Source organism: Penicillium pulvis (assembly GCF_028828015.1).
Source record: "Penicillium pulvis strain IBT 33274 chromosome Unknown contig_12_segment0_segment0, whole genome shotgun sequence".
Lineage (NCBI taxonomy): Eukaryota > Fungi > Ascomycota > Eurotiomycetes > Eurotiales > Aspergillaceae > Penicillium > Penicillium pulvis.
This window is the reverse complement of record NW_026643072.1, coordinates 4,617,012-4,641,659: the sequence shown is the minus strand read 5'-3', so window position 1 is coordinate 4,641,659 and position 24,648 is coordinate 4,617,012. Positions and strand designations below refer to the sequence as shown.

The window sequence follows — 24,648 nt, the reverse complement described above, 5'->3', positions numbered from 1 at the left end:
AATGAGGGTGTTTTTGTTTTATCTTTTTGTAAATCGTTGCGTTACTCTTTCCAAACCGACTATTGAACCTAAAATCTAGTTTGGAGCAAAGGTTTTTCTTTACACAAAAGCTCCGGTGTTCGTACCTCCTTATCGAGTATACGATTTATATATTAGATAGAGACGAAGTGAACCTTTTCACGGGGACTTGGCTAGCCAGTTCAATCTTTCTTAGCTCAGCGGTGCGAAAGGCCTGTCGTAAGTATTGGTCTCTATACAACGAGCCTGGTAGAGCGCCAATATTAGTCTCGGAACTGAAGTCTTACATTCTACTTATATACTTAATTGTGCTAGGCATGGAGCCCCCCAATGGGGGGTGGGTTCTAGAATTTTAGAGTGGGGCCCCATTTGCCGAAGCCTAGTCAATAACCACGCGGACAAGCTCCACCAAAGTGTTCGAATTGTGGAATCCAGGGGCATAAGATCACACATTGTTCAGATTTAGTTGAATAGCTTATATATGAAATATTACATTGCTTTGATCATATTATGTTGAATTGAATTATCAATATTTGATGGGGTGGCCGGGCCGACCAGGTGGCCAACTAGCTTATGAAATACGTTAGAAGTAGGATCACGGGAGAATACCCCTAGAGTTCTCTAGTGATTATATTATCATCAATATCAATATATACAGCATACGTATATACTGCTCGTGTTATCACACCTATCCAATTCACCCCAGGACACCCGTCCTAACATAGACCTCAGCTATTCACATAAACAGTCATTCACCTGGGCAGGATTCCAACACATGTACATCCTTAATCCACGGACAGCTATACTTTCGCATTCTCCACAGACGCTTTTCGAACACCCACACAGATATAATCACTCAACCAGATATCAGTGCAAGCAGTACCAACCTGCGGGTTCCACAGCTCAATATCAGCAACCGTAATACCCTGGCTAGTAGCAATACCCGAACACGTGTCATCAGAGACAACGAAGTAGAACTTATTGCAGTCGCTAACCATACCAGGCTCAAAAGGCGTGGGGCTTGTGATTCCGTTACCAGCCGAGGTCGTCGTGGTGGCAGTCGCCGTGTTGCCGATAATGTCCACGCAGATGTAGTAGCCCAAGCCCAGGGTGGCAGTAGAAGTAGCCAGCTAGGATGTTGGTGCAATCTGCGGGATTGGTTAGTGACGGGCTCTTTCTTTTTCTCTCTCTCTCTCTCGCTTGGTGCTGATGAGCACAGGTAATTCAGAAGAATGGGACTTACCGGAGTTGATGGAGGGAGGGATTCCAGGCGAAGAACTCGGTGGATGTGATATCGAACAAGTTCTCGATGATCACACACGAGTCGCCCGACTCAACGAGGTAGAATTGGCTGCAAGTGGCAGCCGTACCCGTCTGTGGAGGCTGGTAAGAAGCAGACGAAGTCGTGGTCACCAAAACCGTGGAGGTTAAGGACGACGATGACGAAGTGGAGGTCGTAGAGGCGGTGGAAGACGTAGAGCTCGTAGAGCTCGTAGTCGTAGTCGCGGCTGTAACCGTGTCAACCATGCAATAGCTCTGACCGACCACGAGAGTCGGGCAGGCAGCAGTTGGGTTGAGGGACTGAAAGGTCGCCAAGGTCAAACCCCAACCAGCGGGGAAGGATGTGCAGGTGTCCCCGGAGCTCGCAGCGCCATTTCACGAGGCAGTATATTGCCCAGGTGTTAGGCTCCAAAGTTCCGTTTCACGCTAATACTGCGCTCATTAGCGTCTCCAAAGGGAATAGACTGCGGGATTTTGGGATTTTGAAGGAATTCACAGAGATGCACGTTGTCAGAAGTAGGCTTCGGCATATGGTGCACCATCTAAAAATTCCAGGGCCCACACCACACCATAAAATCCGTGTGCCCATATGGGGGCCCATGGGCCCCCATATGGGCCTATGTGATGCCTGATTTTGCCTGATTCTGCCTGATTCCTGCCTGACTTTGTATTTTTTTGCCAAGACATTCTATTTATTACAATCCGTTCTGGTCTATATATGTATAGTAACCACTTTTCCTCCTATAATCTACCACACCTATTATAATTATATATAATATAGCTTAATATAAGCTTATTATACTATATTACCCTAGATTGCCCTATATTTATGGTGGCTGGGTATAATATAGGGTGGTAATTTTTGAAGTGGTTGATTAGAAATCTACACTAATGGGGGAGATATATATATGTAGAACGTATAGCTTCACCACCTCTTTCAACATATATATATTTCTTCGTCACAACTACCCTATATATATATTAAAATTAACTAAAAAATTGAAAAAATTAGCTAGAATCATAGAGTTTCTTATCTTTGAAAGCTGACTTTAAATACCTCATATTATGCTGACTTTAAATACCTCATATATAATATATGAGGTATTTAAAGTGGTAATTTACCCCTTAAAAACCAAAATTTCTGCATATATAATGAAAAATACACATTATTTTAGATCCATAAAAATGGGCCGAGATGGTGCACCATATGGTGCCCGGGCCCATTTCAAAGTCAAATGGTGCACCATTTTTGGGCCCACACCACACCACCCCATAGGCACCACACCATATGCCGAAGCCTAGTCAGAAACTTAGAGCACTCTTGGCATAGGGCTAGCGTGGTGAGTGCAATGTCGGAGATTATTTTCTTCTGGTTCAATTAAGCGTCCGAAGCGTTTTCGAAGCCCTTTTAGAGTGGAGAATCCGTTGCGAAGCTTTGTAGCCGTGGAAAATTAGATGTGAACAGCTTGGCAATTCGGAGATAGTGTACTATAACCGTGTAAGCGGGCCCGGCCGCCCGGGGCCGCCGCCTCCGCATCAACCTTAGAACAGCATTATTACTAGTTGTTGATGTCCTGATTAGGACTAGTACCTTCCTTCCTGCACTACTTAAGCTTCACTTCTCTTAGATCCTCTTCTTCCTTCCTTGCCGCACTTCCATAATACTACATCGTATCCTTGTGCTTCGTGTTGGTCCTTACTATTTAGCTTGTACACTAGTACCTAGTGTGGTGGGGGACTGTTACTTGGTATTACAGGATATTACAGGATAGACCGGAAGAGGTTTTTCCGACCTGTACTATGACGCCCGGTTTCAGTACACTGGTATGCTGGGCACGGGTAGTATATCTAGCAGCTAAGAGAGATAGTACTGAATAACACGTTTCTACACCTCTCTCTACGTGCACATACTGGTGCTGACCACAGATCTCTCGTATAACCTGCGTCTAATGGTCTTGTTGTTTTGTCAAGCTGAATCGACCCGCACACCTCGAGTGTGCTGCCTTCGAGCGTTCCCCTCTTCACTAGGTATGGACCAGGATCCGTATGTACTCGGATACACCCGTGGATGGATACACGGTAAAAACAGAGACCCATCGAGAACACAAAAATACACAGGCATATGTGATGACTCTGCAAGGAGTTGATTTCCCTCAATGGTTGCTTTAAATACATACTCAGGTTCCAAGGTTACGGAGTAGCGTGACGGCCCCGGGCTGAGCCTCTGCTGAAAAAAATGTTCTCAGGGTCCCAGGGTCTCAGGGTCTAGGGGATTCAATCAGGGACTCCGTCTAGCACCCCTCAACATACTAAACATGCACTACAAATGCACTAACAATGGTAGCGCTGCAACGCTGTAAAAACAACGTTGCAGCGACCTTAGTCGAACCAGTCTTCTGACACCGGGGGCCTGAATATTAAGCGAGCTCGACCAATTGTTATGACAAACAATTCATCCTATTCCCAGGGTACGAAATTTTCCCCCCTCCCCCTTGTCAGTCCAGTGGGAGGCATTATTGGCAAAATGGCTAGGGATCAGGGGAACCCGGGGGATTTCGAAGCTAATCTAGTCTAGTGCGGATATGTACATCTCCGCGCAAGTGGGTGATGCTATGCTGCCTATTTGTGGGAAAAAGGTAGTTCGAATGCTGGCAAAAAAGTCCACATCTTACCATCCCGATTGGTTTTCTTCGTGAAACATGGTCCATAGTAATTCACTAGTTAGCAAGTTCTAGTCTGACTTGCTATTTGACCATTTGGAAAGTTCGGATTCGGATTTATGGTATTACGCCCTGAAATTACTAGTACTGCAGTATTCAAAGCTGTATATTACCGTACATAGCAGTTATTTCGTCCTACAAGTGTGATTTTCCGTTGTCCCGCTACGGTCTACCTCCAGGGCTACCTAGTACTAGCAGTACCTTATGATCCAAAATTTATACTGGTGAGCCTTACACACTTATATAGAACAATATTACCTAGGTAATCAGGGAGGCGGTTGCAACGTTACAAAATACAGCAAAGGTGTTCATTACCCTGGAGAAAGGAAAGTACTAAACTCCAATATTAAGACTATAGACTATTACATGGACTATTACATGGACTACTACATGGGTGGAAAGGCTAGCGGTCCTTTTCCATATCAGGATTGCAGTGCATATATCTCTCTCATCCAAAACGGGCCATTGTGGCCAGCGTGGCTAGTACCATAAGCAATACCGGTGCCGCTGCGGTGCGAGATTGACCTGCAGTATTGCTTGAGGGCGTTGCAGACGGACAGGTAACATTGGGGTTTATCGGGTGCTGTAGAATCGAGCAGGCCTGGGCGGTGGCCAATGCCATTAAACTGGATTCAGCTGTCGAATCGATGGTGACAGCGCACGGGTTGGTGGTTTGAGTAGGCTCGAGTACGCCGCAATTATTTTCAAGGGAAATCGCGTTGAACGCAAAGCCTTCCGTGGTGTCGCACGTCCCAGCCGATGTTGCTGCCACAAGATCGGGTGCTTTCCCGGATTTGCTGGTGTTGAAGGTGACGTAGTTCGTCACCTGCAAGCCGTTTTGATGGTCTTCGATCCCAGAAGTGCAATCATAGACTTGCAGAGTCCATTCAAAATTCCAAGTGCCGTCGGGGAAGGAAAAGGTGTCGAGGTAACGGGTGACCAGAAGAGGGTAACCGGGGATGTCCAGCGTAAGCTTGTCAAAATCAGTCGAGACGTTCAACAAGCTCATCGGGGACACTTCGAGGAGCCCGCCTGGAACGGAGCCTGGGGCACTACTGTTGCCTCCTTCCAAAGATGACCAATAAATAAAGGCCCCCAGCTGGTCAGCCATATCCGGATTCTGAACCGCAAACACCATAGGCATGAGCAGTGAGGGAGTGAAGGTTTCATTGCGTGGGTATATCAAGTCCACTTCAAAGACGCTAGAACTGGCAGTGGCAACGGCCTCCAGCCGGCTATCAGCGCGGCTTGGAGAAGTCTAGATTGCGAGCGTATAGTGCCGAGGAAGCTGGAGGTGTGGAAAGGAAAGAACAAATTGACGGTAACGAGGCTCAGGATCCAGAAGGTGAAGAAGAAGAAACGAAAAAAAGGAGACTTGAAGTGGAACAGACAAAGAGAAACCCGAAGGGAAATTCGATTTCGTGGGGAAAACCGTGAGGTACAGGAGGCTGTATTATAACTTACGCTAGTACCGGTACGGCTCAGGTACACTTCCAACAGGGCTTGGAAGATTCAACGCCACGATCCTTCAAAAGTTCAAGTTGCAACTCGGCTATGGAGGTTATTTCCCAAAGTCGTCGTAGTGTCGTCGGATTCTCCACGACGGCATATTCAATTGCTAATCATCCATATAGAGTCGCTTTTGGGGGCGAAAGCACACCTCCGATAGCGGTCCTCACGAAGCCACTCATTACAATTTCGATCCTTCAAAGGTATAAAGTCCATACTCACATCACCACTTTTTACAGATTAGACAAGCTCATCATATGTTTTCTTCCTCTCTTTAATCACAGCTTGAACGTGTGGTGTGGATATCCCTCCACTGTAACACATGTTGTGCGCCAATTCTATTGCCTGGTTTAGGCCTCGCAATGCTTTTCTTACTCTCCTTCATATCACTCTTGCAACTTTGTCATTTCCTGCTCCATCTCCTGCTGTCAAATTGCCCATTAGCCAGCGACTCCCTGCGAGTCCCGGATACCAAGGCAGATCTAGTGCTTGTCCAACCCGATGTGCTATATCGGGACCTAACCCTGCGAATTGGTCTATGTACCACAACTTCGACCAAATCTCCTCGTGCCAAGAGTCACTCTTCTACTCCTTCCCTTTCCTCGATCCCGTTGATGATGCCGATGCCTTTCATCGCATCTATACTTGCACGTCTTTTGGCCCGGACGGGGGAAACCTGCCTGCAAACGCATCGAGTCTAGACTCACAGTCGTCAGGAGCCCCAAGTCCCGTGAATGGCACATATCAGATTGGATCCTGGCCTTCTGCTCCAGGTTTTTATGTGTCTTCTTCTCTGGTTCCACTCGTTAATCAGTTCCGTCAGTATCTGACCAATGGATTCGGTTCCGTAAACCGTCCAACCATTCTCTTTGCCAGCTTTGGCTCCACCTCGATCGGACTTTACATCGGTCAAGGCTTACAGAACCAACATATTGCATACAATGCGCTTGCTTATTTGCAAGGCTATATTGCTACATCGAGTGCTAGTCATGCCGCTGCTGTGGCCATGCAATTCTGCCAGCCTGACCAGACTTCTCATCACACCTTCGGCTTGATTGCGACTGGCAACGGAACATTCACTGCCGTACAGGCCACTCTCACTTAATGGTCAAAAGCAGAATGCTTGAAATTTCCGCTGGTCCAAAATGTCACTGGCACAGTCCCACTCCTGACGCCCTTGTACACTCCCTCCAAGATCATCACCAACTCCACCTCGACTCATGCCAGCGCGACCTCTGTTCGCAGGGCTCTCGCACCTCGGACTACATGTTCCACCGTCCAGGTCGTGTCCAGTGATAGCTGTGGCTCTTTGGCTGTATCTTGTGGCATCACTGCAGCCGAGTTCACTGAATATAACTCCGCAACAGACGAGTGCTCTACCCTGCAGGTGGGTGAGCACGTTTGCTGTTCAGCCGGTACATTGCCGGACTTTGCTCCTCAGCCGCAAGCCGATGGCACTTGTGCGACCTATACCATCCAGGCAAATGACAACTGTGCCACAATTGCTGCTGCATATAGCCTCACGGGGGATGAAATTGAAGACTATAACACCGACACCTGGGCTTGGAATGGGTGCAGTCTCCTCTACCCCGGTAATATCATTTACCTGAGCACTGAAGATGCACCAATGCCCGCCGCTGTAGCCAACGCACTCTGTGGGCCTCAGGCTCCTGGCACAATCACTCCTGCAAGTGGGACGAATATTTCCTTTCAACGAGTGCCCTCTTAATGCGTGCTATGACGTTTGGGGGCAGGTGAGTAAATTTCTGGAATCAATCAACGCTCTATTTGACACTCTTTCGAAAGATCTTGTGCTAACGATAAACTCAGTGCGGTACTACATCGGATTTTTGCACCAATACCGGCACTGGTGCCCCTGGAACCGCGGCCAATGGTACCAACGGTTTTATCTCCAACTGCGGTACAAATATCGTACTAAGTAGTCCGCCTGCCACATACAGAAGTATTGGTCACTACGAAGGATACAACTTGGAGAGACCTTGTCTCTACCAAGACGTCTTTCAGCTTGACGTCTCCTCTTACACACACATATATTATGCTTGTGGTTTGCTCTCTTCATCCTATGTGGTCCAAATCCCTAACGCTACAGTCGACACCATGTACGAGTTCGACTTGTTGAAACAGCTTGTAGGCACATCGCGTATCCTGTCAATTGGTGGCTGGTATTTCTCCACTGACCCGGGCACTTATATGATTTTCCGTGATGGTGTCACTACTGCCAATCGTTTGACCATGGCTACCAATATTGCCGACTTCATCAACGATAATGACCTCGATGGCGTAAATATTGACTGGGAGTATCCTGGTGTCAGTACACCTATCACACTCACTCTTGGTTTGATCTTGGTGTATCTGCATGTCTAGATTACTAGTAAATTCCCCTTTCTACGAGCAACTGCCTACAAGGGTCTAGCTATGGGCGGTACGACCGATTGGGCTACCGACTTGCAAGAGTACAATGATGCACCTTTCACCTCCACCAGCTGGAATGGCTTCATTGGCAGTGTCCTCCTGGAAGTAGATCCTTATGAAGAGGGCAAACGAACAGGCAATTGGACTACTCTCACTTGTATTGGTCCTGCTATACAAGATGATCTGTTCATTTCATCCGCGCAGCAATGGTCAGAACTGGACGCTTCTAACGCTTCGTCAGACACCATTAATGTCTGGAAGACTATCGATGAGCCGAAACTTGGAAGTACCGAGAGCGATTTCTGTGAATCCCTCATGTTCACTTGGCATCTCAGTAGCTCGATTAACTGTGGAAAAAGAAATGGCGAGTGCGACACCAAAGAGTGCGCGGACTTTGAAGGCTTCGGTGAGGGTACAGGTGATTCGGGGCCCGCCGCCATGCTTATTTATAATTCTTTCTCGCTTATCAACGCGGTGAGTTCCCTGCTTCCTCTCTGGTCGTGTCTGGAAACGCGTGCCATTATGATGGAATTTGCTGACAGAAACTCATCAACCAGGCGGAAAAGAGATGAAACGAACATCTAAGTGTTAAAACAAAATATTTAGCAAATATCTTAGTAAAAAGTCCTTTTTTAAAGTTTAATTTACCGTCTACATACCCTTTAAACCCGTACCCCAATTTGTAGACGCTATCACTGAAGCCGCTGCATTATACATCGACGACCAGCTCGATGAATTTGAGGACACTTTCGCTCCGGTGCCTCCGGCTCCCAGTGACGAGTGGTTAGTGATCTTCATCTCCATGGTAGGTCTCGGTCTCACTGCGGTCGCTGCGCCATTCTTCGATGGAGGTAAGTTTCCAATTTGAAATCCTCACGTTGCATTCTTGCTTGAGGTTTTTTAATTATGGCGCCCGCACATACTGACACCTCATAGTTTTCGGAGCTCTACCGGCTCTTGTTGCTTTGGGAGATGAGGGCGCTCAAACCGCCCAAGATATCACCTATGCCACCATCGCGTTCGGAGCCTCTGATACTTCCGCTGCACTCCCTGACGATGCCCCGTAAGTACTATCATCATTCCCTTTCATATCTCAGAACCTGAGATCCATTCATGCAAATTTTGGGTCTATATCGACGAGGTCAACTTACTGACGAGAATTTTGTAGTGGTACATGGACAGCGGCAGCTCAAAAGAACTTCACTGCCACTATAGGCTCTGTAATGGCAGGCTGGAGTTCAACCTCCGATAATGCACTCTGGTGTTTGTTCAATGGCACTGACACCTCCATCACTCAGTTGACCACCATTATTGCCAATGGTAATTTCGTCCCGAGCGGTGTCAATGGATCATCATCAACCATCAGTTCCACTACAGACAAGCAAACAACCTCCGCCGTCGCGGGTTTCATCAGCAAAGCTCTCTTCGGGTTCGCTATTCCGGCCGTGTGGGACGTCGTAGGTACTCCCGCCTTCATCATTGACTCGGGCTATCCATGCAGCGCACAGAACCCACTGTCCGACTACATGACCGCCGACACCTAGGAGTCCACCTACGTACGCTACTACAATGGTAATTTGTACTATCTGGTCTACCCCGATGGCACTTGGGCGGCTGCACCGATAGCCTTGATTCGTGCACCCTGAGCTACTTCACTGCCCCGCCAGGTCTAGACAGCCTCAGTGGTACAAACTGGGGAGGCGTTACTCTGGCTGACCTCATCGAGGGATCTGTCAACACCTTTGGCGCGAACGGCAACGCCAACGGAGGACCCATTGCCGATTCTATGGACGTGCAGATGCTGCAAGACCTATCAACCAGGACATTACCACCCCTGGCTATATCCGCCTCCCGGTGTGTAGCGTCGAAGTTGCCTGGCCCTCGTGCTCGAAACCCGGACAGCCCAATAATACCGAGGCGGGCTACCCTTACAACCCTTTGCAGGGCATTACCAACTGCCGAAGCGGGACAGGGATTGACGAGGGTTCCACTCTAAACTACGACGTTGTATCATCTCCGGGAGTTGTGGGTATTCACTTTAAGCCCCGGAGATCTTTGGATCGACTGTTCGCCTTATGACTCGTGTTATGCAAACATGTGCACTTTTGTGCCGGCGAACCTTCAGGGACCGACACGAAGCAATACCCCTGAGGCTGTCAAGCTCAGCTATGGGGCTAGGCACACCAATTGACCAGAAACACAGGAGATATTGTTTCATCTTTCGCTCTAAACACATGCAGGGACAGTCATTCTCAACCCTATGTGTACCAATTCCGAGACGAAAGAAATGGCATTCGGGGTAACTATCAAGCCTTGCAGGCGTCCATACAAGTATCAAAACTTATCCAACGAAGCTGAATCATGAATTCAGTATCTTTCCTTTCATATTCAGACGTTTCAAGCCCTGGTGGCTTTTCGGAACTTTTCACATTCTTTTTGTCATTCCTATTTCTCGCTCTTCCCACTGATTATGAAGAGCTTCATGCTGAGCACTTTTGCGTCCTTGGGCCTCCTCTCCCACGCATCCGCCCACTACTTCTTCTCCTAAGTCATCGCCAATGGAGACTTCACCGGCTACTAAGAGTACGTCCGCGAAGACACACACGGCTACATGCCCGTGAAAGACGAATACACTAACGACCTCATGAGTTCTCACTAGAGATTTCTTTCATTGTTTCGAACTTGGTATCGACGCGGCTGAAGTTACCAAGTGCGCTACCTACTTGTAAGCAAAAGGCTCCGACTGCATAGCAGCATTCAATCAAATGCCAACGTCAGAATCTCTTTCTGGTAACAATGTTACAAAATGGACTTCCGGCGGCTGCATCCTCACATGGTTTCCTTTCCTGAAGGCACGGCTCCTAATGCTGCGGACATCCATGGCGTTGCCCAAGCCTTAATCAATGAATGCTGCTGGGAATCTTCTTACTCTGGTATTGCTCATGACACTGGTAATTATTTCATAGTTGTGACAGCCACCCTGCTAGGAGAGATATGCTTACTGCCTATATTCCTAACATGGTGGGCCACTACTAACCTATGGTTATAGCGATAATCTGAATACATAAATAAAAACACAGCGGTCGGACGTATAAGTAGCACTGAGATTTTGGCCTTCTCCTCTCACGGAGCTCTTCCCAATCTCTTCCTAGTAATCATGGCTGATCAAATTATTGCTACCGTTTCTTGATAAATATGAACTCCTTAGTAGAAGCAAGGTTTGAAACTATTAAAAATGATACCTGCCTTTTGACGTTAAATGACGTCATTTCTATGGCCGTATCTTTATCCGAGTGGGTCGGATTGTAAAAAGCTGAGATTGCCGATCATTAGTCCGCAGCTGTTGAGTCAGAACATAGCTCCATCTGAATTTTCAATACTCGCCAGGGATAACCACCCTGCCCGCCAAATCACTACCACCCCCGGCCAATTATTCAAACTTTCTATCCTCCTTTGTCAGATCTTGATCTTGTCATTGAAACCTCGTTAGGTACTCACTGCCGGCCGAGACACGGTCGGTTCGTCAGTATTTAAAGTTCATTCGTACTGAACTTCGAAATGAGCAACTACCAAAATTTCTCTACAAAAAGCAAGTTTTGGTCAAAGTCTGCCCCTCATGATAATATGGCAAACCATCAATCTATTTTTATCATTGGGATGAGGGGAACAGGCAAGACGACAATGGGCAAGTGGCTTGCGGAATTGTTGTCCTGGACCTTTGTCGACCTTGACGAGATGGTTGCAGAACAAAATGAAATTAAATCTGCCGAATTGATCCGGCGCTTTGGCTGGGCACATTTCCGACCCCTCGAGGTCGCCGCTCTGAAAGAGATAATGAGAACAAAGCCACGAAGTCATGTCGTCTCATGCGGAGGTGGTATTGTCGAAACAGAAGAGGCACGCCGCTTGCTGAAAGAGTGGCACAACAAGGGCATCGTTCTTCTGGTCCATCGTGATATGAAACAAGTAGCCGAATATCTCCTTGCGGATAAGACTCGTCATCAATTTCCACAAGACATACAAGAAATTTATGAGCGCCGAAAGCCGTGGTTTGATGAATGTAGCAATGTGTCTTATTTAAGTCCATGCTCTCATCATGGCGACGGGATACCGCAACATTTCGTGAGCTTTGTGTCTGACATGAAGAGCCGAGCGCTTGAAGACGGCAATAAATCTTCCTGATTTCCATGGTTAATATTCCCCTCCCTAAATCATGCCAAATAATAGGAGCATCAATTCGCCCGCGAAAACAGTGGCTCCTAAAAACTAAATATCTTCGATCTGGGGGTTTTTGCGAGCCGTGCGTATAGCATAGTGTATGTTGGTGGGATAGCATAATTAGAATAACATTGTTGACATCACTTTTTATGATCTCAAGATGATAAGTCAATCTCCAACCCGCACCTGCATGGGGAGTGAAATTGCACATATACTTTGGACTGAGGGCCGCTAGGGGTACTGTTTCAAACGAGATTGGAGTAATACCGACGCCACAATATTGGTTTGGGATTAAACCAAAGATAACTATATCGTAGGATTGCTTGACACCGAGCCCAATGCTGGTAGTTAAACTGCCAACTTTCAAGACTGTGATTAGTTGCTGTGCCCGATATGACTGAAGCATTAGTTAATGGAGGTTTATGCACAAATGCAATAACGCACTAGATCCCATTTGTGGCAATGGCCATTCCTATAATGAAAAACCACCTCCATCCTAACCAGTCACCCAGTTAGCCAATCAATACTTAGCGCTGACAGCAACTTCCGCCAACTTGGAAGTCAGGGGCGATTCAGGACATTTTTGAGACATAGATATTTACCAAGATGGCACACCATGCGCATCTTAGGTCTGGCCAGGTATCTTCAATAAGGACTGAGGGAACGTTGGACGGGCAGAGGAATACAAGACCATGCCAGGATAGGAAAACCACGTAACCCAGAGAAGCTGAAACTGTGATAGGAGGCCGGCAGCAGGTCTCCGAGCGGATATCCGATAGCTGCCTTTGCAATTTCTCCATTATTGAGACCAGTAATATTGTTGGATCTTTCTTGCAGAGGATCGCCAACGTGCTTGGTGGTCACTCTCCCCCACTTGGCATCGTCTGGCACTTTTATTTCGGGAATATCAAGCAGTTATACCATTTGATCTGCTCTAAGGATCCATCTTTTGAAAGTTTTGAACTAGTGGAATAAGTATGCTCAAACATAGAGCTGACTCCAAAATGCGCATTCTAGGGGTTGGAGAAATATTTGCAATACATTGAATGGAGTGGTGCATGGGTGCAATTCCGGCCAGCGGCAAAGCACCTCCTTCTGGCATCAAATTACCCAGAACGAGAAAAAAACACACTTTTTAAGGATTTTTATCTGGGCTACAATCGCGCATATTGAAGCTGTTGCAAATAAGGAGCTCATCGTGGGTTCTACCTTGGGTTGGCGATCCCCTAATGAAATGAGTTATCGATACGTATTAACTAGAATGCTGATGTTCGCTTATATAATATGCGCTAACCAAAGGTGGTTAGAAAAGGGGGTTTTGTACCTACAGTATTTCTAAGCTTAGAATTATTTAACTAGCGCGCGGAATTCCGCACGCTAATCGAATGGCGAACGCCAATAACCAATACACAGGTTTCTCTCCTGGGTTACTTTTGTATTGTGTTTTCAGGTGCTTGCCCTGTCTACATTACAGTAGGCGAGGAGTGATGGCCCCTCAACCCCCCGTTCGCCCCCTAGGAAATCGCTTAGCACAGCCCCTGCGATGAGACACCAGAAGAAGTAGCCCACTCCACAGGCCGGGAGTGCGTCAATTAGACTGGCAAGCTCGGTCGCTTCTGCTTAATTCCCTTGCTACGGTAGCACAAATTTTGTTTCAAAATGCCATAGCACATAGCTTAGCACGTCCCTGTGACCTAAGGGAGGTCTCCGGAGTAAAGCTACGCTACCCCGGACATTAGTGCATACACCAAATGCAGCTACAATGACCAGCCCCACTATTTGGTTCTTGGCTCGGTTCTCTAGCCTCGGAAAACTTTGAACTCGGCAAAACTCAGACCAATGTCGTGTCCTCACCCAGGCACGATGCTCGGCAGAGTCGAACTTAACCCTTATCCCCCCCCTCAGTATGCTCTTCCCCAGCTGGAAGCATTCAGCAGGTAATTTCGCTTGATCGCGCTCTTTTATACACCACGTGCCAGCATAGCTGAACATTTCTATGTTCGTGTCTTGACTTAGTCATACAATCTATCGGATACTTCGAATCGCAGCAAAAGTTGAGACCAATGCCATGTCCTCTCGTGAGCACGGTGGGAGCAAGCTCAATTTTTATATTTATCACTATTCGCTATCGCTGCTAGTGGTTTATTGGCAGCATGGCTAGAGCATTCACCTCGGAGGAACAATAAGGTGCTAATAATTAATCTACATATAAATATCGGCCCAAGAGCATTGTTGCACAACGACTTACATCATCCATCTTTTAATTGTATCTGGTTTCCTTCCTACATCGCCTGTCAAATCAAATCAAATCAGCTCGGAGATGTATCTCTTGACATTTTCATCGAGCGCTGCTGTGCTCGCCACTTTCTTCTCTGTCGTCAATGGGGCCAATATCCTTATAACTGTAAGCGCTACGGGAAATTCAGTACTGAAACAGAATCTTTCTGACCAGTCTGTAGAATGATGATGGCTTCGGAACGGGTAATATCAGGGAAATGTACAAGGCCATGAAGGCTTACGGGCATATCGTTTTTATCGTCGCCCCCGCTACGGACCAGAGCGGCAAGGGCGGATCACTGGCATATGCTACTACAGCTAACCTGACTGAAGATACCGAGTTTGGTGAGCCGATTTCTCATCTGTTAAAATTGACAGTTTTCTGACCCTGCGTAGGCCTTGTTAAAGCTGGTGCTCCATCGGTCGGTCCAGACCCTCTGGACGATCACATCTGGTACTACGACGGTAGCCCTGTTGCGGCCGCCTCTGTTGGAATTGACTATGTTCTCCCCAAATTTGGAGTTTCAAGTCCAGATCTTGTGATATCAGGACCTAACTACGGCGACAATGTTGGTGGATTTGCCTTTACTAGCTCCGGCACTATCGGTGCTACATACTATGCTATTGGCCGGGGAATACCCGCCATCGCCTTTTCGGCAGCAAACTCAGCATCTGCATCTTACAAAAACGTCAATGCTACAACTTCTGTCGGTCTTAAAGACCCTCAGACTATTGCAGGCGAGCTGTCAGCGACATTTGCGAATGATCTAATCAAGAAAACGAAGGGAGGGCGGGTCCTGCCTCTTGGTTACGGAATTAACGTCAATATGCCAGACATTACATCAGCGACCTCGGATGAATGTATCAACCCTCCGTTCATTCATACTCGCATGACTGGAGGAGCATGGACCCTTGGTGTCACATACAACGAGGCTACTGGACTCTTTTACAGAGCGCGAGATTACCTCGGCACCCGCGCTGGATGTCTGCATAAATGGTGATTGCTATCTTCCCTCAGAGACCAACCTCACCTATACTACCTGCAAAAGTGCCGTGACTGTCTTCGCCATTGACTACGATGCACCAAGTGGCGAGGGTTCGTCTGCTCTCACGAAAGTTCGCGAATCTCTGGAGACCTTTGTCACACATTGGTAAACAGGACATTCATCTTAGAGGGGACTCAAAAATCACGGCTAGTGTCTATGCATGAAACAGCCATCGGCACTTTATGAAAGACTCTCGCCATTTTGAAAAGAGGTGTGTCATATAATAGGGGAATTTGTTCCTAACTCTATGATGACGTTGTGCCATTTCCCTGCAAGCCGACATGGTAATGCCAAGCTCAGACTTGACTTGCTCAGTCAACAAACAAAGGACTAAAAAAAACATGTGTCTAGATCAATATGCGACTTTTCAGAATGCTCAATTATTTCAGTTTAATATAGAGGTGCGCATTCCCAACTAGGAAGCTCACTCATGGAAACAATAATGCCTAAAGTCATAACTGCAGTATGCCTCTTGTAACGAAAGTTTCGAATTGTTCCTGGTTCGTGACGTAATGATTTCAATACCAGTAACTCCCCATTATACGCTTATGTCTATTTTGTATGTGCTTCCATAGTAAAGAGAGATTCCCTAATCCACTCGTTATAGTATCAAGGCAAGTATGACTTGAGAACTAAGGATATGACCACAGTACCTATAATACCCGAACGGCAAGATCTTGACTAACGCTCGAGAATAATGCACTCCAAGTTAGGTCAAGCCATGGAGACAATGGGGCTCCTCGCCATTCATACAAAACGAGACCACGATCTACAAGAGTCCTCGGGATTGCGCGACTTCGGCATATTAGAACCGCGACAGCCTCATAACTAAGGGCGCCCATCATGAACCTATCATCCTCCATAATAGACTGGACAATGATAGCTTGGGATCATAAGGCGTGGTTGTTTGCTATTTTTGCAAAGCATGATGACGAGACTTTAAACGCCATGATCGTTCTCGGAGTTTCTAATCTATCTTGAATGACCGCCAAGTTTCTAATGTGACGGCATCTGGATTCGAAATGGCAGATAGAGAAATTTTCGACTTCCGACTGGGATTGGAGGTGGCGAAGGTGAAAATCTGAGAACTAGTGCTCGGAAATTTACCGCAAGTTTAATAGATATCTAGGTGAAGACTAATAAAGTGGTTTATACGAGCCTCAATGGCGATTGTAGCAAAGCACAAGGTTACTTCTGTGTTATTTTGAATGCAGTAATGAAGAAGAAGAGGAAATGAAGCTCAAGTAAATGACGGAAACATACCAGTCGCGATCGAGAAAGAAATAGCCCTTCTGCAACCATACATCTTATTTCCCACTAGATTTGGTTCCCGAGACCCCGAAATATCAACCTTCACGACGCTCCCCACAAAGGCTGCGGATATAAGTTTTACAAAAACCTAGCCTTCATTACCTAGATTTCTTGATGTAGAGCTAGGTTAGAAGTTCATGTCAGCTCCTATTGAGGTATCACATTAACAGTGAATATCCTTACCTCGGATTGCCTCCAATTGAAAATAGATGGAGTCAGAATTGACATCAGTGAGCTCCAGGGACTGGCCGGAAGTTCGAGATACATAGAGCGAAGTAGAAAGGTCTTGAAACGTGAAAAGCGCTCCCTTTCCATTGGCTCTAGTGACCCGATAGGCTTGTTTTGATTCTCCAAGATCCAGCCTGCATTTACTATCCATCTCGCATACGAGGGTTTTGGAAGAATTGAGGGGCGTGATGACAGCTTCATCATCATTAAAGCCCTCAGTGTTAAACTGCCAGGCTTGACTGTCGAAATCGGGCGGGACGCCAAACTTCACCGACGTTGGATCCCCAACATCATGGAGTAATGCAAGAGATACACCACCAACATCTTGCTTGATTCTATCATTGAATGCCACCCCACAAACCTGGTGACAGAGAGCAGCAAGCAAACCGAGTAAAAGATACGGTCGTGTCATGATTTCCGGTGTATGTGTAGTGGGTATTGGAGAGTTTTGATGCGTGAAGCTTTGAGTCAAGTGAGCAATGCGTAGAACAGCCAGCGGGTGATGAGGGTATTTAGGGCCCGACTAGCCGGCCTTCCAATAGTCTTAGATCTCCATGACCATGTCGATCAAATGCAAAATACTGCAGTGAAACATCGCCACGACTAGGATCGGCGCTGGAAGACTCATCAGTTTAAAGACGCAAGGGATAGTATTTCTTTGTATTCTTATGTGTATTTTATTGATTTAGTCACTGCATGAGCTACACAGATGTGCTACCGCGAAACAGGAATTGTAAGTCACACTTGGTCTACTAGATCAAAAATCGAGACGCAAGTACTACCAGCTGAGGGCTCAAGGACCATTCCTGGCGAACTTACCGTTGTTGACCTACTCAGCAGGTAACGTGAGCAGTGACAAGACGAAGGACTAGAAATGTATTCTTTTAGTTGCTTGTAGCTCTATTTATGTATTCAAGTTATGTGGGACGAGATGCAGAATACGGTTTCTATTAGAATTGCTTTTGTTGGCTCTTGTTCGGAGTATGCTGGATGTTATAGAGTCACCGGGACGGGTTGATCAAGTGATCTGATAATGTAAAACTAAATGCGGATTGTTTATTCTTGTCAGACTCTGGTTAAAGCATTATTTTCAAGCAAGTTAATAGCGATATTATGACCAGCGCTCGAATGTTACCGTCAACATAAATAGTAATGTAAACATAAGGCATGATAATCTAGGGCGAGATGCATTGGCCCTTGCAGCTCAGCACCGAGTAAATACTTGTAGCTAGGAGCGCCATATAAGTAGCGGTGTGATATGTGATGAGACGGCTAAATGATACATCATTTGTTCTTTCAGCCCCGGCAAACCTTGGAATCATTGGTGGGGAACCCCTGTTTTCGATAATCCCGATCGTAGCACGGTTTGGACGATCTTCAGAGATGACCAGGCCAGCGATGTTGACATACTACAGCAATTATCCTCAAGAATATTTGATAACCCAGCAAACGGTTGATACGCTACTAGCTACGGAGCTATATTTCGCAGCAAGTGTAGTGACACAACTCACCCAACTGGACTAATCGCAATGTGAGTAATCATCGGTCGTCAATCACAATACCCGAGGTGGGGCCAAAAGTGGAGCGAGCCATTTACACGGTGGCCTATCATCGCAGATCATGGGCAGTTTCGGACCATCCGTTTCCTCTCCACTCAGCCACTCCATCTATACCCAATGTGCGCTTGAATCCTGGTGGAGACAAAGAATGCGAAGGCGAGCCGCCCTTCGGTATGCATGGGCTGGGGGCTGCAAGAAATGCGAGTTCGAGTTAACCTTTCAAACATCCTCGACTGCACAGGTTGAGAGGTAAATTGATGCAGGAAATTTAATGAGACTCGTCCTTCAACCCAGATGGGCACAAAGAGTAAGAACTAGACGACCTAGTCACAAGAACGAGAAGCAGGATGAAATATAGCAAAGCTGATTTATATTCTCATACAATATAAATGCTGCGGGACGAGAAAAAGATCTTGTTCATGCATTTAATCCAGCTCGCAATGCCATACGCTTAATAAGGGTTATTAGCATGAGTGAGAGTTTCAAATGCCACGAAAAGTCCGTTACTCCCGGCTGGTCGGCGTGATACGGTCCACTCGTTCGTATATGTCAAATTGTTGTAATCCATTCTTGTCGCAAATGCATTGAATCCAATTTCCGTGGTGGAGAGTAAGGTAAGGTCGAGGGTGCCGCTACAGAGCCACGAAGGGACATCAATACCTTCCAAAAACTGCGTGTGGAACTCCAGGGCTGCTTGAAGACGAGTCCCAATCGAAGTCTGGTATAAATCCGTGCCTTGGATGCGTGACATCTCTGACACATGTGCGATCGATGCTAGCCCATATCCCGTATGCTCCAGATCTCTGCATGTTTCTTGCGCCATACCGCTGGCCTGAAACGTGCTCTGACCCTCCCAATAGCTGATCAGTGCAGCCTCGGTACTGATACCTCGAGGGTAAACGGGCAACGAGCCGTCAGAAGTCAAATAGATATAGGCAGGAACGCGAGCTTCGAAGAGGTCCATGGCAGTGTTGTATGCAGTAGAGTTCTCAAGGAATACACCCATAAACATCGCAGCTTCTGTCATGACTGTTGCAACCTGTATTAGTGACCGCGTCTTGGAAGTGACGAGTGCCTTCACCAACCTAGCTCCCAATTTCCGTTGTAAGTTGAACCACCAATCACCAATGGCATATAGGCTGTGCGCAACATTACCTCAAAATCATCGATCTCACTAGTACTCCAGCCAGCATCAGAATAACGAATAAGCTCTCCCGTTCGAGCCCAGACTGACCCGACCCAGCCGGACTGAATGGGAGCATTGGAATCGTTATGAGTCAGGACAGTCGATGACCAAGAATTCATAATGTCAATAGCTCTATCTGCATACGACTGCTCTTCACTAACAACCCACGCTAAGGCATTGGCATACGCTGCAAGAGAATCTTCGCGTTCGGCGGAACATCCAACATCTGGGATGCTGTACGATCCACAGACAACGGTTGGTACTGGTGAGGGCGTATATGTTGCATTGGCGACTGCGGTTTGGTCAAGAAGCTGGTCATAAGCCGCAAGCCAAGGCGACGAAGAGGCAGCCACTTCTGATTTAAAATAATCGATCTGGTCCTGGCTAATCATCACACCGGGATGGACCCATGTCGAACGACGTTCAAAAAGCCCTGTCGGGGTTGGATATTTCAGATCCGGAGCGAGCGGTGGCTGCAGTCCTAATCAAAAAAGACGAGGTGATACTCAGAATAGGGATAAGCCTCATTGTGGGAGGATATGCTTGATTTGAATGAAATGGGTGTGAGAATAAGCTGTCACTCCAATAAGGCAAAAAAAGAAAAGCACAGAGCACTGGCATATTTATATCTCAAACATCTCATCATCTGACTACTCAAACACTACGTACGTCATATTGCTACCTCAAACCGCCCTGGACATCAATCAGGAACGTGGTAGTTCTACGAATCTACGTGTGGATCGTAGTGGGACGGTATGATCACAAAGATGTGGCTTGAGAAAGGAACGAGGTCTATCTACATGGCGCGCGAAGATACAGGTGATTGACTTATACAGATTTGAAGATGGAATGGAACAGTGATATTCAAGAACTCCCAGGTACGCAGAGATGAATATCAACATGATAAAGTTGCTTCCTAAGGGAGCACCAACTTTAATTCCACTAAGCGAATGGCTGGGTCGTATTGACTACTTTCCAGGATTCTTATCTTCCCAGATGGGGTAATTAATGCCGACGGCACTTCTTATCTCTCTAGATTACCGAGGCAGATTAAGTTCCGTACACTGCCGCGTGCACACTCTATCGATTGTGGGGAACAATTCATCATTTAAAAACAGCCCCACGTATCTGATATCCAATCGCGTTGAAAGCTTTTCAGTGAACACCCAGCCACGAGCGGGGATGGTTTCATTTGAATATGCGGAGTGTTCTTGGCGCAAATACAAGAAAAGAATGAGCCACAGAGACGCGACTGTAAGTATGGGTTACAATGATTGAGATCCAAAGTGGTCTTATCAGACCGAGATGTGAGTAAGGTTACACTGTATACTTTAGGCATCTTTGAAATACTTCCAGCTATGTGTATATCAACAGCCTTCATAGCCATATAAACCACCAAAAACAAACCCATGAAAATCATCCTTTACACAAAGACAACTCAAGAATGAAAGCTCAACTTGGTCTCCTGGCAGTGTTGCTGGCAGGTTCGTCATTTGCATCGGCTAAATCGATCTATGTTGACTGTTCTGGAAACGGCTCTGGGAATGGCTCACAAGCCCATCCCTACACGTCATTGTCCCTAGTCAATGATTTCACCTTCAGTCCCGGTGATAAACTTCTCTTCAAATCAGAGGTTAACTGCACTGGTCAACTGGTGCCCCAGGGCAGCGGCACGAAGGATTATCCTATCACTATCAGTCGATATGGCGACGGGGGTCTTCCTGTGATTGATGCGGAAGGTCAATTCAATGCGACCGTCTACCTTCTAAATGTCGATTACTGGATTGTGTCTGATCTTTTTCTCACAAACGCGGCCGAGGAAGAAAGTCGACGCCAGGGTATTGATGTGGAGGCCACTGACGGTCGCATCCACGCTGGGATTACAATCAAAAATTTACAAATCGATAACGTTGCTGGAAATACAAACAAACGGCTCTATTCAAGCGACTACAGCAACTCAGCATGCATTTTACTCCAAGGGACCACGAACTATTCCCGCTATGATGATGTTGAGATATATGGTAACAATATGTCCAACTGTGGCGGGGGTGGTATCAAGGTGCGCCTTGGCCAACTCAATAATCAGGGTAAAAATCTACGAGTGCACGACAATACCATTGAACAAGTTGGTGGAGACGGTATTGTTGTCTCCTATGCGATATCGCCTTTGATTGACCATAACGTTGCTGGAGACCTTGGTTATGGAACATATCCCTACTCCGGTGGAAATTTCGCTGGCATCTGGGTGCTCGGATGCTACAATGCGGTAATGCGATACAATATTGTGTATGGATCTGTTATGTCTGAGATTGATAGCGAAGCTTTCGACTGCGACTGGGGGAATACCGGAACATGCACAGTCGAGTACAATTACAGCCACGATAACGCCGGGGGAATCTTCCTTAACTGTGACGGATGTGGCACCTCCCCTGGCGGTGCTACACAGATTGTCAGATATAACATTTTTGAAAACGACTGCCGGATTTATAGCAATGGTGATGCTCCAACTCTGTGGTTCTACAATAATGTCGTCTATTGCCCCAACAAAGACCTCGAACTTCATTTGCCACCTTCAACCAATTTTTGGAACAATATTGTTGTGGCGACCGAGAACTCCACTCTTCCGTTTGGCGCGAACGTTGATTACCAGACAAATCTGTACCAGAACATGAAATTGCCTTCATGGCTAAAAATCCAAGGGAGCCCGGACTTCGTGGAAGCAGGGCAAAACAGCAGCACCTTGGAGGGTTTGAATGGTTACAAGCTCCAAAAAGGGAGCGAAGCCTTGCAGAAAGGGACAATTGTTGATGATGACGGTGGAAAGGACTTTTGGGGAGCTGAAATCTCAAATGGAAAGCCAAATATTGGAGCCTACGCGGGTCGCGGAATATAGACCATTCCTGCGTGCTAGAAATTAAGATCGAGTATTGGCAGCAGATGAAATAGTGGACATATGTTGCTTGCTGACCATGTCAACGTTCCCAAACCCAATCGTTCCGACATGGCTAGCTCGCAGTACCTAGAAGATAATTGGTCTTCCTCGAGATAAGAGAATAGAAAGGAGTATAAGCTTTGAGTTATACGATAGCAGAAATACAGCACCATGAGTACATCACGTGACGTCTTCTATCTGTCTGTCCTCTTGCTATGGAACCGAGGATGAGGTGACATTTCCACTCAAAATAGGGGGTTGTCAGCTTGTCAACGTCTGGCAGATGCTTAGGATCTACAGCGCAACTAAGAATCTCTCCATCACCTCTGCCTGGTTCAGCATTTATGAGCCGCCTCCACATCCACATGTAGGATTTGCTCAGCCCCAGTACCAAAGCAGGACTATGGGTTTCACTTTTTAAAGGGCCAGTAATACACTGATTTCACTTTGCTCTCGTTTCTTCAATTGGCGATGGGATTTATAATAGGATAAGGCTTTTATAAAACAGGACGTAAATGGCCAGATATTATTAAGGAAGGAGCTACGATGAGAATGTATTTGATTGTCTATCTTCAAAACTGGAGAGTGTAGGCGATCAGGTGATAAAGTGGGTGGTCCACCCGGTCCACCTAAGCAAGTCACATGACCTTCGTCTTTATTAGGTAGTCAGAACGAGTTCCTGACACACTCTTCTTACGAACACAGAATCTATCTTTTTTACTCTGTCAACATGTGCACAACTAATCCTTGCTGGGTCTTAGGCCATAGTGATGTACGAATGACAGAGCGGGCGATCGATTTTTCAAGGTCTTGCTCGTAGGGAAAGCAGACTCTAGAACGAAAGCGGAGACGAGAGGAACACTTTAGAATAGCGAAAACCGGTCGGAGCCTAAACAATGCGCCATGTTTATTGAAGCCCAGGAAGAATAAATTGCGACTTATCCAGTTAAATGTATACACGCCTATGCGTGACAGTAATTCTTCACGCTGTATCACATTCCTAACGTCCATAGACCTAGTTGGGGATTCTCAGAGCTTCGCACCTATACGAGACAAATGATTTCCAAAAATAGTGACCAATCACAACTGGTGAGGCGCTGGAATGCGTCGTATCTGGTGGTGATCTGTTGAATGAGTGGTTCTATGGCATTGCCGTGGGTCGATCTCGCTTGGTTCAGCCTCGTATCCCTACAAGAACACTCTCTGGTGCGGTTCTCGCTCGCCCTCGCTCTCTCTCTCGCATATGGCGGTCCGCCGCTCAGTATCACCACCGCCAAGTTTTAGTACTTGGCGTTGCTTGAATCTCGAGGTCTAAGAAACCTGTTTTTACAGCTGGAATAAATTCCGCTCCGCCACGGGATGTACCGGTATTCTTTTGAAGCGTGATTTCGTAGTCTATTTAGAGATATTATCCAAGTTTTCATGGCATGAATCACTGTAGACAATCTTTCGGTTCACCAACGAAATATTTGCAACATAGAGAAGCAAGCTTTCCGTCGATTGCGGGTTTTTCTCAGCGCTTGCCAATACACAGGCCGATGGCTCATTTTGAGATGCATTGACAAACGCCAAGTCATGCCAAGCCACGTATGGGCGTAGGTTGTTTTGCTTGGAACCTTGTCAACACGAACACTTAGCTCAAAAGCCAATTTTAGTTGTGTTGGCTCTGAATCTATGCCATGGCTGAGCCTGTTCCAACTCAAATTGAACTGGTTCGCGAAAGCCAAGGAGATGATGGCGATCGATCCAAAGCCCAGAATTCTATTCTTGATCAGGCATGTCTTATTGCTCGTATACCTGGCGAAAGTAGGCCTTTGTAATCCGGCTGATTCTGGTCTAGGTCTTCAAATTCTGCAGTCATCTGTTTCACTGAGGATTCGTACAGCTGGAGATGAGGGATTTGATACACGCCAAGAACTTGGTGGCATCA

The 24,648-nt window shown here is 46.6% G+C and overlaps 8 protein-coding genes across 8 annotated transcripts; 4 read left to right on the top strand and 4 right to left on the bottom strand.

Annotated features, from left to right (window-relative positions):
• Positions 1-818: 818 nt before the first annotated feature.
• Positions 819-1,910, bottom strand: N7503_002973 (LysM peptidoglycan-binding domain-containing protein; the record flags this gene model as incomplete). The annotated part of the gene is made up of 3 exons (XM_057062520.1): positions 819-1,148; positions 1,418-1,526; positions 1,864-1,910. 3 exons carry the CDS (start codon positions 1,908-1,910, stop codon positions 819-821), a joined length of 486 nt encoding a protein of 161 aa, XP_056926482.1.
• Positions 1,911-4,467: 2,557 nt separating this feature from the next.
• Positions 4,468-5,163, bottom strand: N7503_002972 (uncharacterized protein; the record flags this gene model as incomplete). Its single annotated transcript, XM_057062519.1, has 1 exon — positions 4,468-5,163. One exon carries the CDS (start codon positions 5,161-5,163, stop codon positions 4,468-4,470), a length of 696 nt encoding a protein of 231 aa, XP_056926481.1.
• A 687-nt stretch (positions 5,164-5,850) lies between these two features.
• On the top strand, positions 5,851-9,505 carry N7503_002971 (LysM peptidoglycan-binding domain-containing protein; the record flags this gene model as incomplete). The annotated part of the gene is made up of 7 exons (XM_057062518.1): positions 5,851-6,612; positions 6,724-7,167; positions 7,359-7,856; positions 7,914-8,367; positions 8,648-8,812; positions 8,898-9,024; positions 9,130-9,505. 7 exons carry the CDS (start codon positions 5,851-5,853, stop codon positions 9,503-9,505), a joined length of 2,826 nt encoding a protein of 941 aa, XP_056926480.1.
• A 2,137-nt stretch (positions 9,506-11,642) lies between these two features.
• On the top strand, positions 11,643-12,143 carry N7503_002970 (shikimate kinase; the record flags this gene model as incomplete). The annotated part of the gene is made up of 1 exon (XM_057062517.1): positions 11,643-12,143. The coding sequence occupies one exon, from the start codon at positions 11,643-11,645 to the stop codon at positions 12,141-12,143; it is 501 nt and encodes a 166-aa protein (XP_056926479.1).
• A 2,356-nt stretch (positions 12,144-14,499) lies between these two features.
• On the top strand, positions 14,500-15,457 carry N7503_002969 (5'/3'-nucleotidase SurE; the record flags this gene model as incomplete). The annotated part of the gene is made up of 3 exons (XM_057062516.1): positions 14,500-14,583; positions 14,639-14,801; positions 14,853-15,457. The coding sequence occupies 3 exons, from the start codon at positions 14,500-14,502 to the stop codon at positions 15,455-15,457; spliced, it is 852 nt and encodes a 283-aa protein (XP_056926478.1).
• A 1,444-nt stretch (positions 15,458-16,901) lies between these two features.
• Positions 16,902-17,453, bottom strand: N7503_002968 (uncharacterized protein; the record flags this gene model as incomplete). The annotated part of the gene is made up of 2 exons (XM_057062515.1): positions 16,902-16,915; positions 16,997-17,453. 2 exons carry the CDS (start codon positions 17,451-17,453, stop codon positions 16,902-16,904), a joined length of 471 nt encoding a protein of 156 aa, XP_056926477.1.
• Positions 17,454-19,051: 1,598 nt separating this feature from the next.
• On the bottom strand, positions 19,052-20,178 carry N7503_002967 (uncharacterized protein; the record flags this gene model as incomplete). Its single annotated transcript, XM_057062514.1, has 2 exons — positions 19,052-19,629; positions 19,686-20,178. The coding sequence occupies 2 exons, from the start codon at positions 20,176-20,178 to the stop codon at positions 19,052-19,054; spliced, it is 1,071 nt and encodes a 356-aa protein (XP_056926476.1).
• Positions 20,179-21,230: 1,052 nt separating this feature from the next.
• Positions 21,231-22,679, top strand: N7503_002966 (right handed beta helix region domain-containing protein; the record flags this gene model as incomplete). The annotated part of the gene is made up of 1 exon (XM_057062513.1): positions 21,231-22,679. The coding sequence occupies one exon, from the start codon at positions 21,231-21,233 to the stop codon at positions 22,677-22,679; it is 1,449 nt and encodes a 482-aa protein (XP_056926475.1).
• Between the last annotated feature and the right edge of the window lie 1,969 nt (positions 22,680-24,648).